Source organism: Amblyraja radiata, chromosome 38 (genome assembly GCF_010909765.2).
Source record: "Amblyraja radiata isolate CabotCenter1 chromosome 38, sAmbRad1.1.pri, whole genome shotgun sequence".
In the NCBI taxonomy this organism is placed as follows: domain Eukaryota; kingdom Metazoa; phylum Chordata; class Chondrichthyes; order Rajiformes; family Rajidae; genus Amblyraja; species Amblyraja radiata.
Window position 1 is genome coordinate 3,847,355 of NC_045993.1, and position 12,778 is coordinate 3,860,132.

Genomic DNA, 12,778 nt, shown 5'->3' on the forward strand with positions numbered 1-12,778 from the left:
GTTGAAAATTCAGCGGTGACCAGAAAGACGCTACGACTCTTTGGAGACCTCTCACGACCATACAGGCGACCCCTGGCGACATGTCGCGGGTGACCTCTCACGACCATTGGAGACTCATGACCATACAGCCTATGTGGTCTTGAGAGGTCTCCTATGGCCGTGAGAGGTCTCCTATGGTCTTGAGAGGTCTCCAAAGAGTCGTAGCGTCTTTCTGGTCACCGCTGAATTTTCAACATGTTGAACATTTCGGCCACCTATCATGGGTGCCGGCAGTCGCCTGTAAAGGTCGCGTAAGTGGGACAGGCCCTTTACAGACAGTGAGGAAGGCAGCAAAGATATACAGCGGGATATCGGTCACCTCTAGAAATGAGCGGGGGAACAGCTAATGGAGTTTAATCAGAGAATGGAGTGGCTGTGCTTGTACACTCTGGAGTTTAGAAGGATGAGAGGGCATCTCATTGAAACATATAAGATTGTTAAGGGCTTGGACACGCTAGAGGCAGGAACCATGTTCCCGATGTTGGGGGAGTCCAGAACTATGGGCCACACACAGTTTAAGAATAAGGAGTAAGCCATTTAGAAAGGAGACGAGGAAACACTTTTTCTCACAGAGAGTGGTGAGTCTGTGGAATTCTCGGCCTCAGAGGGCAGTGGAGGCAGGTTCTCTGGATGCTTTCTAGAGAGAGCTAGATAGGGCTCTTAAAAATAGTGGAGTCAGGGGATATGGGGAGAAGGCAGGAACGGGGTACTGATTGGGGATGATCAGCCATGAGCACATTGAATGACGGTGCTGGCTCAAAGGGCCGAATGGACTACTCCTGCACCTATTGTCTATTGTCTATTGTCTATTGAACACGTGCAAGGTGTTGCAATTCCTTCGGTCTCCTTTGGACTTTCGACGTTAGAGATAAGGCGCAGAAACAGGCCTTTCAGCCCATCGAGTCCCTGCTGACCAGCGATCCCCGTACACTAGCACTATCCTACACACACACACTAGGGCCAATTTAGAATTTGACCAAAGCCAATTAACCTAAGAATCTGCACGTCTTTGGAGTGTGGGAGGAAACCGGAGCACCACGAGAAAACCCACGCAGGTCACGGGGAGAACGTGCAAACTCCGTACGGCCAGTTCCCGAGGTCACGGTGGAACCCGAGGCTCCGTGCAGCCCCTCCCTTATTGATGTTTGTTGTTCTTGTTCACAGTTCAGCTCCAGCCACCGAAGAACTTGACTGTGGCAAACAACACCGACACGATGACAGTCCTCTCCTGGCAGACTGACTACGATATACGTTTATCTGACCACATAGAATTTGAGATTCGGTACAAACTTGAGAATGACCAATGGAAGGTACGTCTGGCTTCTGTCCCCCTGTAAACTTGGACACAAACGCAGATGGGTGGGCATGCAAGTTGGCAAACAACTCCTAAAACTAGTGGGTACACAAAAATGCTGGAGAAACTCAGCGGGTGCAGCAGCATCTATGGAGCGAAGGAGATAGGCAACGTTTGGAAAGGAGACGAGGAAACACTTTTTCTCACAGAGGGTGGTGAGTCTGTGGGATTCTCTGCCTCAGAGGGCAGTGGAGGCAGGTTCTCTGGATACTTTCAAGAGAGAGCTAGATAGGGCACTTAAAAATAGCGGAGTCAGGGGATATGGGGAGAAGGCAGGAACGGGGTACTGATTGGGGATGATCAGCCATGATCACATTGAATGGCGGTGCTGGCTCGAAGGGCCGAATGGCCTACTCCTGCACCTATTGTCTATTGACTCTAAACTAACAGACAAAACTACCCACTCTGGCAGCTCGATCTGTATAGGGTGATTTCACGAAAGGTCACTGGAGCGTAGATCCGCACCCACGTGACCGAAAATTTTAACTGGAGGACAAGCGTCACTTCCGGTACATGTTAGTGAATGGGAAAACACGCACTTTCACACCCGTTAAAAACATCGAAAACGGCCAGTTTTTGAGCTGCAATTTACTGAGCCAGTCGGGGTGACCATGAGGAACAGCTACCTAAATTTACAGTCCAAAAAAAAGATAGAAACTAAGGTAAATTCAAGAGGGAGCTGAAGGTGTAAATACAGCGGAAGTGCTTAGCGGACATTTGCCGTGGAGAATTAAAGATCCACAATATCGGGAATTATCGCGTTTACTCGCTGCATTTCATCAAAAGTGGCATTATTGACTTTTTATCTTTATTCATTTGTTATATGAAAACTATTAAAAGTTAAAAATCCATCAGTAAAATTGCAAAATCGCCCATGGTTCTCAGGTGGGTTTTAACATGCAAAATGAAAACGCTTCTGAAGCTCCATTTACCATTTAAATAATCGTAAACTATCAACGCGTTTTGAAATAAATTTTACTGAGATGCAAGCTAAGGAATGGGATAATGGTCAGCTGTTAGTTGGACAAAAGCAGGACATTTTATTATTTGCCAAAATATATTTCTCAATGTTTCTTGTTTAAAGCCTGCACAATCACCCAAACTACTTATTTATTTATTTATCATCTAATAACAGACACGCCTGCAGCATGGACTGATGTCAACAATCCTGATTGGGCACCCACTGTGAGCAGGATAGACAATGTGCACAAGAACGCCATGCACGTGCAACAAGAAGAGAGTATTAAAGCAGATTTGGTTACAGCTCAAGCATCTATAGCTCTGCAAGTTGATGGCGTTCTTGTGCACATTGTCTATCCTGCTCACAGTGGGTGCCCAATCAGGATTGTTGACATCATTCCATGCTGCAGGCTTGTCTGTTATTAGATGATAAATAAATAAATAAGTAGTTTGGGTGATTGTGCAGGCTTTAAACAAGAAACATTGAGAAATATATTTTGGCAAATAATAAAATGTCCTGCTTTTGTCCAACTAACAGCTGACAGCTTGCATCTCAGTAAAATTTATTTCAAAACGCATTGATAGTTTACGATTATTTAAATGGTAAATGGAGCTTCAGAAGCGTTTTCATTTTGCATGTTAAAACCCACCTGAGAACCATGGGCGATTTTGCAATTTTACTGACGGATTTTTAACTTTTAATAGTTTTCATATAACAAATGAATAAAGATAAAAAGTCAATAATGCCACTTTTGATGAAATGCAGCGAGCAAACGCGATAATTCCCGATATTGTGGATCTTTAAATCTCCACGACAAATGTCCGCTAAGCACTTCCGCTGTATTTACACCTTCAGCTCCCTCTTGAATTTACCTTAGTTTCTATCTTTTTTTTGGACTGTAAATTTAGGTAGCTGTTCCTCACGGTCACCCCGACTGGCTCAGTAAATTGCAGCTCAAAAACTGGCCGTTTTCGATGTTTTTAACGGGTGTGAAAGTGCGTGTTTTCCCATTCACTAACATGTACCGGAAGTGACGCTTGTCCTCCAGTTAAAATTTTCGGTCACGTGGGTGCGGATCTACGCTCCAGTGACCTTTCGTGAAATCACCCTATACCCACCCGCCTCTGACCTGTCAAACCTTCCGATTCCAGACTGCTCAGGCACATCAGGTTCAGCAAAAAGAACACAGGCTACAGATTGACTCGACCAACGTAAAACCTGACGCCATCTATACGGCACAAATTCGTGCGAAAATTAACGACCGTCGGGAGTACTACAGAGGCACTTGGAGCAAATGGAGCAAAGCGGCGAAATGGAAAACCAAGAAATCCCAAGCTTCTGCTGGTAACGTGTTTTGTTTACTTGATAGGTTTGTAGGCTAATTGTCTTGGTGTAAATGTAAATTGTCCCTAGTGTGTGTAGGGTAGTGTTAATGTGCTGGGATTGCTGGTCGGTGCGGACTCGGTGGTCCGAAGGGCGTCAAGTTGGGAAAAGGGGAAGTACAACGGGATCTGGGGGTCCTTGTACATCAGTCTATGAAAGTAAGCATGCAGGTACAGCAGGCAGTGAAGAAAGCGAATGGCATGTTGGCCTTTATAACAAGAGGAATCGAGTATAGGAGCAAAGAGGTCCTTCTGCAGTTGTACAGAGCCCTAGTGAGACCACACTTGGAGTATTGTGTGCAGTTTTGGTCCCCTAATTTGAGGAAGGGCATTCTTGCCATTGAGGGAGTGCAGCGTAGGTTTACAAGGTTAATTCTCGGGATGGCGGGACTGTCATATGCTGAGAGAATGGAGCAGCTGGGCTTGTACACTCTGGAGTTTAGAAGGATGAGAGGGTTTCTCATTGAAACATATAAGATTGTTAAGTGTTTGGACACGCCAGAGGCAGGAAACATGTTCCCGATGTTGGGGGAGTCCAGAACCAGGTGCCACAGTTTAAGAATAAGGAGTAAGCCATTTAGAACGGAGACGAGGAAACACTTTTTCTCACAGAGAGTGGTGAGTCTGTGGATTTCTCTGCCTCAGAGGGCGGTGGAGGCAGGTTCTCTGGATGCTTTCAAGAGAGAGCTAGATAGGGCTCTTAAAAATAGCGGAGTTATGGGATATGGGGAGAAGGCAGGAACGGGGTACTGATTGGGGATGATCAGCCATGATCACATTGAATGGCGGTGCTGGCTCGAAGGGCCAAATGGCCTACTCCTGCACCTATTGTCTATTGTCTATTGTCCCTAGTGTGTGTAGGGTAGTGTTAATGTGCGGGGATCGCTGGTCGGTGTGGACTCGGTGGTCCGAAGGGCCTGTTTCCGTGCTGAATCTCTAAACTAAACTAAATCGAACTATAATATCCCAGGAATGATTGGGTTAACATACGAGTTTTAGCTTAGTTTATTTACACTTAGTCACGTGTACCGAGGTACGGGAAAAAGATTTTGGTTGCCTGCTAACCAGTCAGTGGAAAGATTCCTACATCTTCCGCGCTGGTCCCTGGTGCGATCACACCCAGCGTGTGCCATCAGCAGTGTGGCAGCACTAATCCTAGTGCGACACGGACCGCCAGCTCACCACTAACACTATTAGTGTGTCCAAATTGACAAGTCAACACAACCTCACCTTTGGCAATATTTACAGTCCAAACCAGGGGCGGCACGATGGCGCGGCGCCAGAGTTCCTGATAGACCCGGGTTCGATCCCGACTACGGGTGCTATCTGTACGGAGTTTGCACGTTGTTCCCATGACCGCGTGGGTTTTGTGCGGGATCTTCGGTTTCCTCCCACACTACAAAGATACTAATGGGCTTGGTATAACTTTAAAATGACCTTCGTGTGTATAAGATATTGTTAGTGTACGGGGGTCGCCGGTCGGAACGGACTCGGTGGGCCGAAGGGCCTGTTTCCGCGCTATATCTCTCAACTAAACTAAACTAAACTAAAGGCAACTCAAGTTCACCTTTGGCAACACTTACAATTCAAAACAGATGGGGGGCACGCAGCGCCGCAGCAGGTGGAGCTGCTGTCTCACAGCTCCAGAGACCAGGGTTTGATCCTGACCTCGGGTGCTGTCCTTGTGTGAAGTTTGCACCATCTCCCCGTGACCGCGTGGGTTTCCTCCGGGTGCTCCGGTTTCCCCCCCCCCACGCCCCAAAGACGTGCGCGTCTGGAGGTTAAATGGGCCCTCTATAAATTACCCCTCGTATGTAGGGAGTGGATGAGAAAGTGGGATAAGATAGAACTAGTGCGTACAGGTTTACTTTGAAGATTGCCACAAAATGCTGGAGTAACTCAGCGGGACAGGCAGCAATTCTGGATAGAGAGATGCTGCCTGTCCCACTGAGTTACTCCAGCATTTTGTGTCAATCTTCGATGAAACTCGTGCGGATAAGTGATCAATGGTCAGCATGAACTCAGTGGGCCGAAGGGCCTGTTTCCATGCTGTACCTTTCACTAAGTCAATACTTTTTTTTTTGCATTGATATTTGACATTGGTTTAGATGGGGCATCTTGGCTGGCATGGAACAATTGGGCCGAAGGGCCTGTTTCCATGCTGTGTGTGACTATCTCCTTAGATAAGTGTATTAGCTGTACTTTGCACTTCACTGAACTGAACTTTTCTCCCGCTTCCCCCCCCCCCCAGTTGAACAGGAAAACAGTGTCTTATCAATCACTCTCTCGTTGGTCGGGATCCTGTTAGTGGTTGTCGTTCTGGTCATTATGCAGTTTGCATCGAAGAGGTAAGATGATTCTAGAACATTCCAGGTCAGCTGGGGCAGACAATAAATGAGTTGAAGATGTTTTGATGCTGAGATTTCCTGTTTGCTTCCATTCTCAATACCTCCACCCCCGACAATCTCCCCGCAGTGCTATAGTTGTGTTTAGAGTCATCGAGTCGTGGCGTGATAGAGGTCGCAGCCTCAGAATTAAAGGACGTTCTTTTAGGAAGGAGATGAGGAGGAATTTCTTTCATCTGTGGAATTCTTTGGATGATCAGCCAAATCTTTGGGTGCTGGCTCGAGGGGTCAAATGGCCTACTCCTGCACCCATTTTCTATGTTTCTTTGTTTCCATGTTTTTTACACCTTACCTTTCCATATCTCTCGGTTCCCTCTCCCCTGACTCAGTCTGACAAAGGGTCTCGACCCGAAACGTCACCCATTCTTTCTCTCCAGAGATGCTGCCCGTCCCGCTGAGTTGAGGGCTTGTCCCACTTGGCCGTCATTTGCACGTAATTTACGCAACAACATTTACGCATCACGGCGCACAACACGCACGTCGTGACATGCACGTGATGCGCGCATGGTGTGCATTACGCGCGCATGGTGCATGATGACATAGGCAGTGATTTTGTGATGTACAAAATCTTCATGCGCCATCTGAGTGACGCATGACGCATTTGTAAGTTTCTATAAGATCCCCTCTCAATCTCCTAAATTCTAGAGAGTATAAACCAAGTCTATCCAGTCTTTCTTCATAAGACAGTCCTGACATCCCAGGAATCAGTCTGGTGAACCTTCTCTGCACTCCCTCTATGGCAATAATGTCCTTCCTCAGATTTGGAGACCAAAACTGTATGCAATACTCCAGGTGTGGTCTCACCAAGACCCTGTACAACTGCAGTAGAACCTCCCTGCTCCTATACTCAAATCCTTTTGCTATGAAAGCTAACATACCATTCGCTTTCTTCACTGCCTGCTGCACCTGCATGCCCACTTTCAATGACTGGTGTACCATGACACCCAGGTCTCGCTGCATCTCCCCTTTTCCTAGTCGGCCACCATTTAGATAATAGTCTGCTTTCCTGTTTTTGCCACCAAAATGGAGAACCTCACATTTATCCACATTATACTGCATCTGCCAAACATTTGCCCACTCACCCAGCCTATCCAAGTCACCTTGCAGTCTCCTAGCATCCTCCTCACAGCTAACACTGCCCCCCAGCTTAGTGTCATCCGCAAACTTGGAGATATTGCCTTCAATTCCCTCATCCAGATCATTAATATATATTGTAAATAGCTGGGGTCCCAGCACTGAGCCTTGCGGTACCCCACTAGTCACTGCCTGCCATTGTGAAAAGGACCCGTTTACTCCTACTCTTTGCTTCCTGTTTGCCAGCCAGTTCTCTATCCACATCAATACTGAACCCTCAATGCCGTGTGCTTTAAGTTTGTATACTAATCTCTTAGTATTGATTGTCCTTAGATCACGACTGAAGGCACTCTACGGGCTCCCCATTCCAGATCCAAGCAAATTCTTTTATGAGCTGAACTCGACCTACGGAGGCAACTTTCAGGTAAGTGAGAAATGTGGTTCCATTATTCGTTAGCCGAAGACGCTCTCCCTCTCTACCTGTGTGGGATTATAGAGCTGGTAGAGTAATGGGCGGCACGGTGGCGCAGCGGAACAGTTGCACCAGAGGCCCAGGTTCGATCCTGACCACGACTGCTGTCTGTACAGAGCTTATACGTTCTCCCCGTGACCTGCGTGGCTTTTCTCCGGGATCTCCAGTTTCCTCCCACACTCCAAAGACCTGCATGTTTGTAGGTTAATTGGCCTCTAGTGCTTAGGATATAACTAGTGTACGGGTGATCATTGGTCAGCATGGACTTGATGGGCTGAAGGGCCTGTTTCCATGCTGTATCCCTAAACTAAACCAAGCTGAACCAAACTAAACTGGACCCATGTTCAATCCTGACCTCGGGCGTATTTCTATGTGGAGTTTGCTCGTTCTCCCCGTGACCGCGAGGGTTTCCTCCGGGTGCCCGGGTCTCCCCCCACATCCCAAAGACGTGCATGTTTGTAGGTTAATTGGCCCTCTGTCAATTGCTGCTGGTGTGCAGTGAGTGGGTGGGAAAATGGGATAACATTATCACCCGGAGAAAACCCACACAGATCGCGGGGGGTGAACATACATACTCCGTATAGACAAGAACCCGTAGTCGGGATCGAACCCGGGTCTCCGGTGCTGTGAGGCAGAAACTCTACCGCCGAGCCAAGTAGTGTCATTTTTTAAAATATACAAATACTTTTATTCAGAAAATAAAAACAAGCATGCGGAGTATTAACACGATCAAAGGCTGCCCTATATTGAGTTTACAAACAAACGGTCATCAAATTAATATATCGCCAACTTTATCAACATTACACTCGACCTCCCTTGGTGACCAGCGTTCATGGAAGGCCTCCAGAGTCCCCGTGGACACCGGGTGTTCCCTCTCCAGGGACACATGGGCACGGGCATGGTGCGGGCACGGAAAAGGTTCAGGCCGTGCCCGCACTACCCGCTGCCTGGACCCGCGAATGGCCACCTTGGCCGGGCCCAGGAGCAGACCGACACGGAGATTCCCCTCTCCCCTCTGTACCGGGTGCCCAAATTTCAGGTGCGCAGTCCCAAATGCCCCAGGTAAACGTTCGACTTTGGTTAGTGTTCTCAGTCGAGAGAAAGCATGCTGACAAAGACTGTGTGTGAGGTTGCAACTGAAATCTGACCTTTATACCAAGCTGCCACAGGAGAAGTGGAGTGAGTCATTGACAATAAGAGAGAGCCGTTGCAAGATTGAAACCACAGCAGTTTCAGAAAGGATATATCAGTTTGATGAGGTAGTACGTGAAGCCTACTTTCAAAATATTAATAAGAGTATTTCTTTCCTCTTTTTTTTATGACTGTTTGGTTTGTGGGTTTTTCAAAGTAGTGCGAAGTCACATCTGTACATGCCAGTCGATGTGTGTGTTTGTGTGCGTTCGTGTGCGTGTACGTGTGCGTGTGTGTCCACGTATGTTTGCTGGTGCAGTGTTTATTTTAGTTTCGTTTGGAGCTGCAGCGTGGAAGCAGGACCTTCGGCCCAACGGGCCCACGCTGGCCATCGATTACCCCGTTCACACTGGTTCCATGTTGTCCCACTTTCTCATCCGCTCCCTGCACGCCAGGGGCAATTTACAAAGGGCCAATTAACCTACAAACCCGCATGTACTTTGAGATGTGGGAGGAAACCGGAGCACCCTGTGTCTGCATGTGTGACAGAGCGTGAGAAATATGTGATCAGCGTGAGAGCGTGAGAATTTGTTGAGATGCGTGAGTCTCACGCTCAATGCGTGAGAGTTGGCAGCCCTGGCACATGCATGTGATCAGCATGTATTGGGTTGTCTGTGCAAGTGTACATGATTGCTTGCTATATGTATGCATGTATATATGTGCATTTGTGTGTGGATGTGTCTGTGTGTGCCTTTCTGTGTGTATGTGAGTGTATTTCTGTGTGTGTGTGTTTGTGTGCATGTGTGTCTGTGTCTGAGGATGAATTTCTTTAGTCAGAGGGTGGGAATTCATTGTGGAGACCATGTCAGTGGATATTTTTTAAGACAGAAATAGACAGATTCTGGATTAGTGTTGGTGTCAGGGGTTATGGGGAGAAGGCAGGAGAATGGGGTTAGGAGGGGGAGGTGGATCAGCCATGATTGAATGGCGGAGTAGACTTGATGGGCCGAATGGCCTAATTCTGCTCCTATCACCTATGATACCCTCCCACACTCCGTCCATCACCCCTCTCCCTCCACATGTATACATGCATATGTGTATGCACATATATACATGCATACACATAGCAAGCAATCATGTACACATGCACCTACAGCCCAATACATGCTGATCACATGTATGTGCCAGGGCTGCCAACTCTCATGCATTGAGCGTTGAGCGTGAGACACGCATTTCGTCAAATTCTCACGCTCTCACGCTGATCACAAATTTATCACGCTCTGTCGTGAGAAATTCTCCCTTTCCCTCCAACCACCCCTCCCTCCATCACAGACATCACCCGTAGTCAGGATCGAACCCGGGTCCTTGGAGCTGCAAGGCAGCAACTCTACCGATGCGCCACCGTGCCGATTTGACTGAATCGCATGCAAAACAAAGCTTTAAACTGTACCTCGTTACACGTGACACCAATAAACCGAAAGCTATACCGAAACTGTTTCCTTTCAGTTGTGAAATGTGCTTAAATTCCCCCCTTGTTTTTTTCTGCAGCGGTGGCTGGGGACGCGATTCCCCGCTTCCTTCAGCAGCACCGAGGATCTGGCCACGGAAATATCCTCGGTGGAGATTTCGGAACTGAAGGACACGCAGTCGTGCGAGCAGAACGTCGCCTGGGACAGCAGCGGCTTCAGGAGCACCGGCGACTCGTCCACGTCCAGCTTTGCCAACCAGGGCTACTTCTTGTTCGACTGCTCCAAGGCCAGCGACGCGTACCCTTGCAAGATCTACTTCAGCAACAAGCCGGCCAGCCGGCGGGAGGGGAGCGAGGGAAGCCGCTCCTACCGCTGCCTCACCTCCTCCGACGACTCGCTCTACGACAGCAGCTTCTCGCCGGACTCTCCCACGGGGAAGAAGGGGTTCGACTTGGACGGGGAAGACCCAGGGCCCCACGACGCTGGAGAAACCTCAGCGGAGGAAATAGACGGACCACCAAGAGAACATGGGGGTCCAGCAGGTCTACCGTACCCTGGTAATCCAGCAAGCCAGGTCAACCCATCAAAGGAGACCAATTGTCCTTTCGAGGGGCTGTTCCAATTCCCATCCCCTTGTTTCTTTGGCCCCCACCCCCCATTGGCGGGCGTGGAGGATGAAGATGCCCACAGACTCGCATCTGATGGCTTAACCTTCGAGAAGGCTCCAACGGACACTCCCTCTTCTCAGGACCCTTTCACTCAGCAAAGCCCCAGCGTTTACAAGACCAAGTCTCTGAACCTGGCGGTGGAAACTGACCCGTATCTCTCTCTCAAGCAAGTTCACAGCAAATACAATAGCCAGTCGATATAGAGTCATGGAGTGATGATACAGCACGGAAACAGGCCCTTCGGCCCAACTTGCCCACACTGGCCAACATGTCCCGGCTACGCTAGTCCCACCTTGGCCCATATTCCTCCAAACCTGTCCCATCCATGTACCTGTCTAACTGTTTCTTAAACGCTAGGATAGTCCCAGCCTCAACTACCTCATTCCATACACCCAACAGGAATCCCTCAGATTCCTATTAAATCTTTTCGCCTTCACCTTAAACCTATGTCCTCTGGTCCTTGATTCACCTACTCTGGGCAAGAGACTCTGTGCGTCTACCCGATCTATTCATCTCATGATTTTATACACCTCTATAAGATCACCCCCTCATCCTCCTGCGCTCCAAGGGATAAAGTCCCAGCCTGCTCAACCTCTCCCTATAGCTCAGCGCCTCTAGTCCTGGCAACATCTTTGTAAATCTTCACTGCACCCATTTCAATATAGGGAACAAAGGAAGGTCTTGATTTGAATCAAGGGACTGGCTTTGGGTCTTCTGCTGTGAAGATCTATTCACATCGAAGTTTCCTGTTGAGGTCATCTCCAGCAGGTCTTTGCATCTGCTTTTGAAATAAGGTCTTTAACACAATCAATCTAAAGAAGGGTTCCGACCCAAAACTTCACCCATCCATGTTCTCCAGAGATGCTGCCTGACCTGCTGACTTACTCCAGCACCTTGTGTCAGTGAGTGCGGTGGAGGCCGGTTCTCTAGATACTTTCAAGAGGGAGCTAGATAGGGCTCTTAAAGATAGCGGAGTCAGGGGATATGGGGAGAAGGCAGGAACGGGGTACTGATAGGGGATGATCAGCCATTATCACATTGAATGGCTCGAATGACCTACTCCTGCACCTATTGTCTTCACCTTAAACCTATGTCCTATTGTCTATTGTCTATTGTCAATAACAATAACAATTGTCTATTGTTACTTTGTGTCTGAAGAAGGGTCCCGACCTGAAACGTCCCCATCCATGTTCTCCAGAGATGCTGCCTGACCCGTTGAGTTACTCCAGCACTCTGTGAAACGTCACCTATCCATGTTCTCCAGAGATGCTGCCTGACCCGTTGAGTTACTCCAGCACTTTGTGTCATCGTTTGATCCACTTCCTTCTGTGTTTCTCAGATGTTTAGTTTAGTTTAGTTTATTATTCTTACGGGTACACGACAAGTGTATGTTGCATCGCGTACTTCACTTCACCCCGGATGGAGAGAGAGAGAGAGAGAGAGAGAGAGAGAGAGAAGACTCCATCAACATTAACCGTCAGAAGATACATTTAAACTGGACGTGGAGGAACTAAATGTCCTTGGTGAAGAACTTGTGCTTCTTCATCGAGTTTGTGAACAGTCTCTTTCTTGCTGCTCTTAAAAAATCGGACGGGAAAATTAAAGAGATGCCTCGCTCCTCCCTCCAAGCCAAGGAATTAAGCTGCCGGGTTTGGGGGAGGATGCAGTCGGCCGATGTATAACCCTGGATGGATGGATCATCGATCGCTGGTTATGGAGGATAAAGCGAATGAACCAATTTTAAATGATATGTGTTGCAACAACCATGGTTTCAGACCCATGGAGTCAGACGTGGCGGAAACAGGCCTAACTTGCCCATGTTG

General features: G+C 48.1%; 1 protein-coding gene across 1 annotated transcript in view; it reads left to right on the top strand.

Moving 5' to 3' along the window:
• The window catches only part of il2rb (interleukin 2 receptor subunit beta), a 48,765-nt gene extending 37,527 nt beyond the window's left edge, over window positions 1-11,238 (top strand). Inside the window, exons 5-9 of the mRNA XM_033013417.1 lie at window positions 1,204-1,349; window positions 3,506-3,698; window positions 5,988-6,084; window positions 7,549-7,639; window positions 10,367-11,238. Of these exons, the coding sequence (XP_032869308.1) occupies window positions 1,204-1,349; window positions 3,506-3,698; window positions 5,988-6,084; window positions 7,549-7,639; window positions 10,367-11,158 (1,319 nt within the window). The 3' untranslated portion in view covers window positions 11,159-11,238. The remainder of the gene's footprint in view (window positions 1-1,203; window positions 1,350-3,505; window positions 3,699-5,987; window positions 6,085-7,548; window positions 7,640-10,366) is intronic.
• The last annotated feature ends 1,540 nt before the right edge of the window (window positions 11,239-12,778 follow it).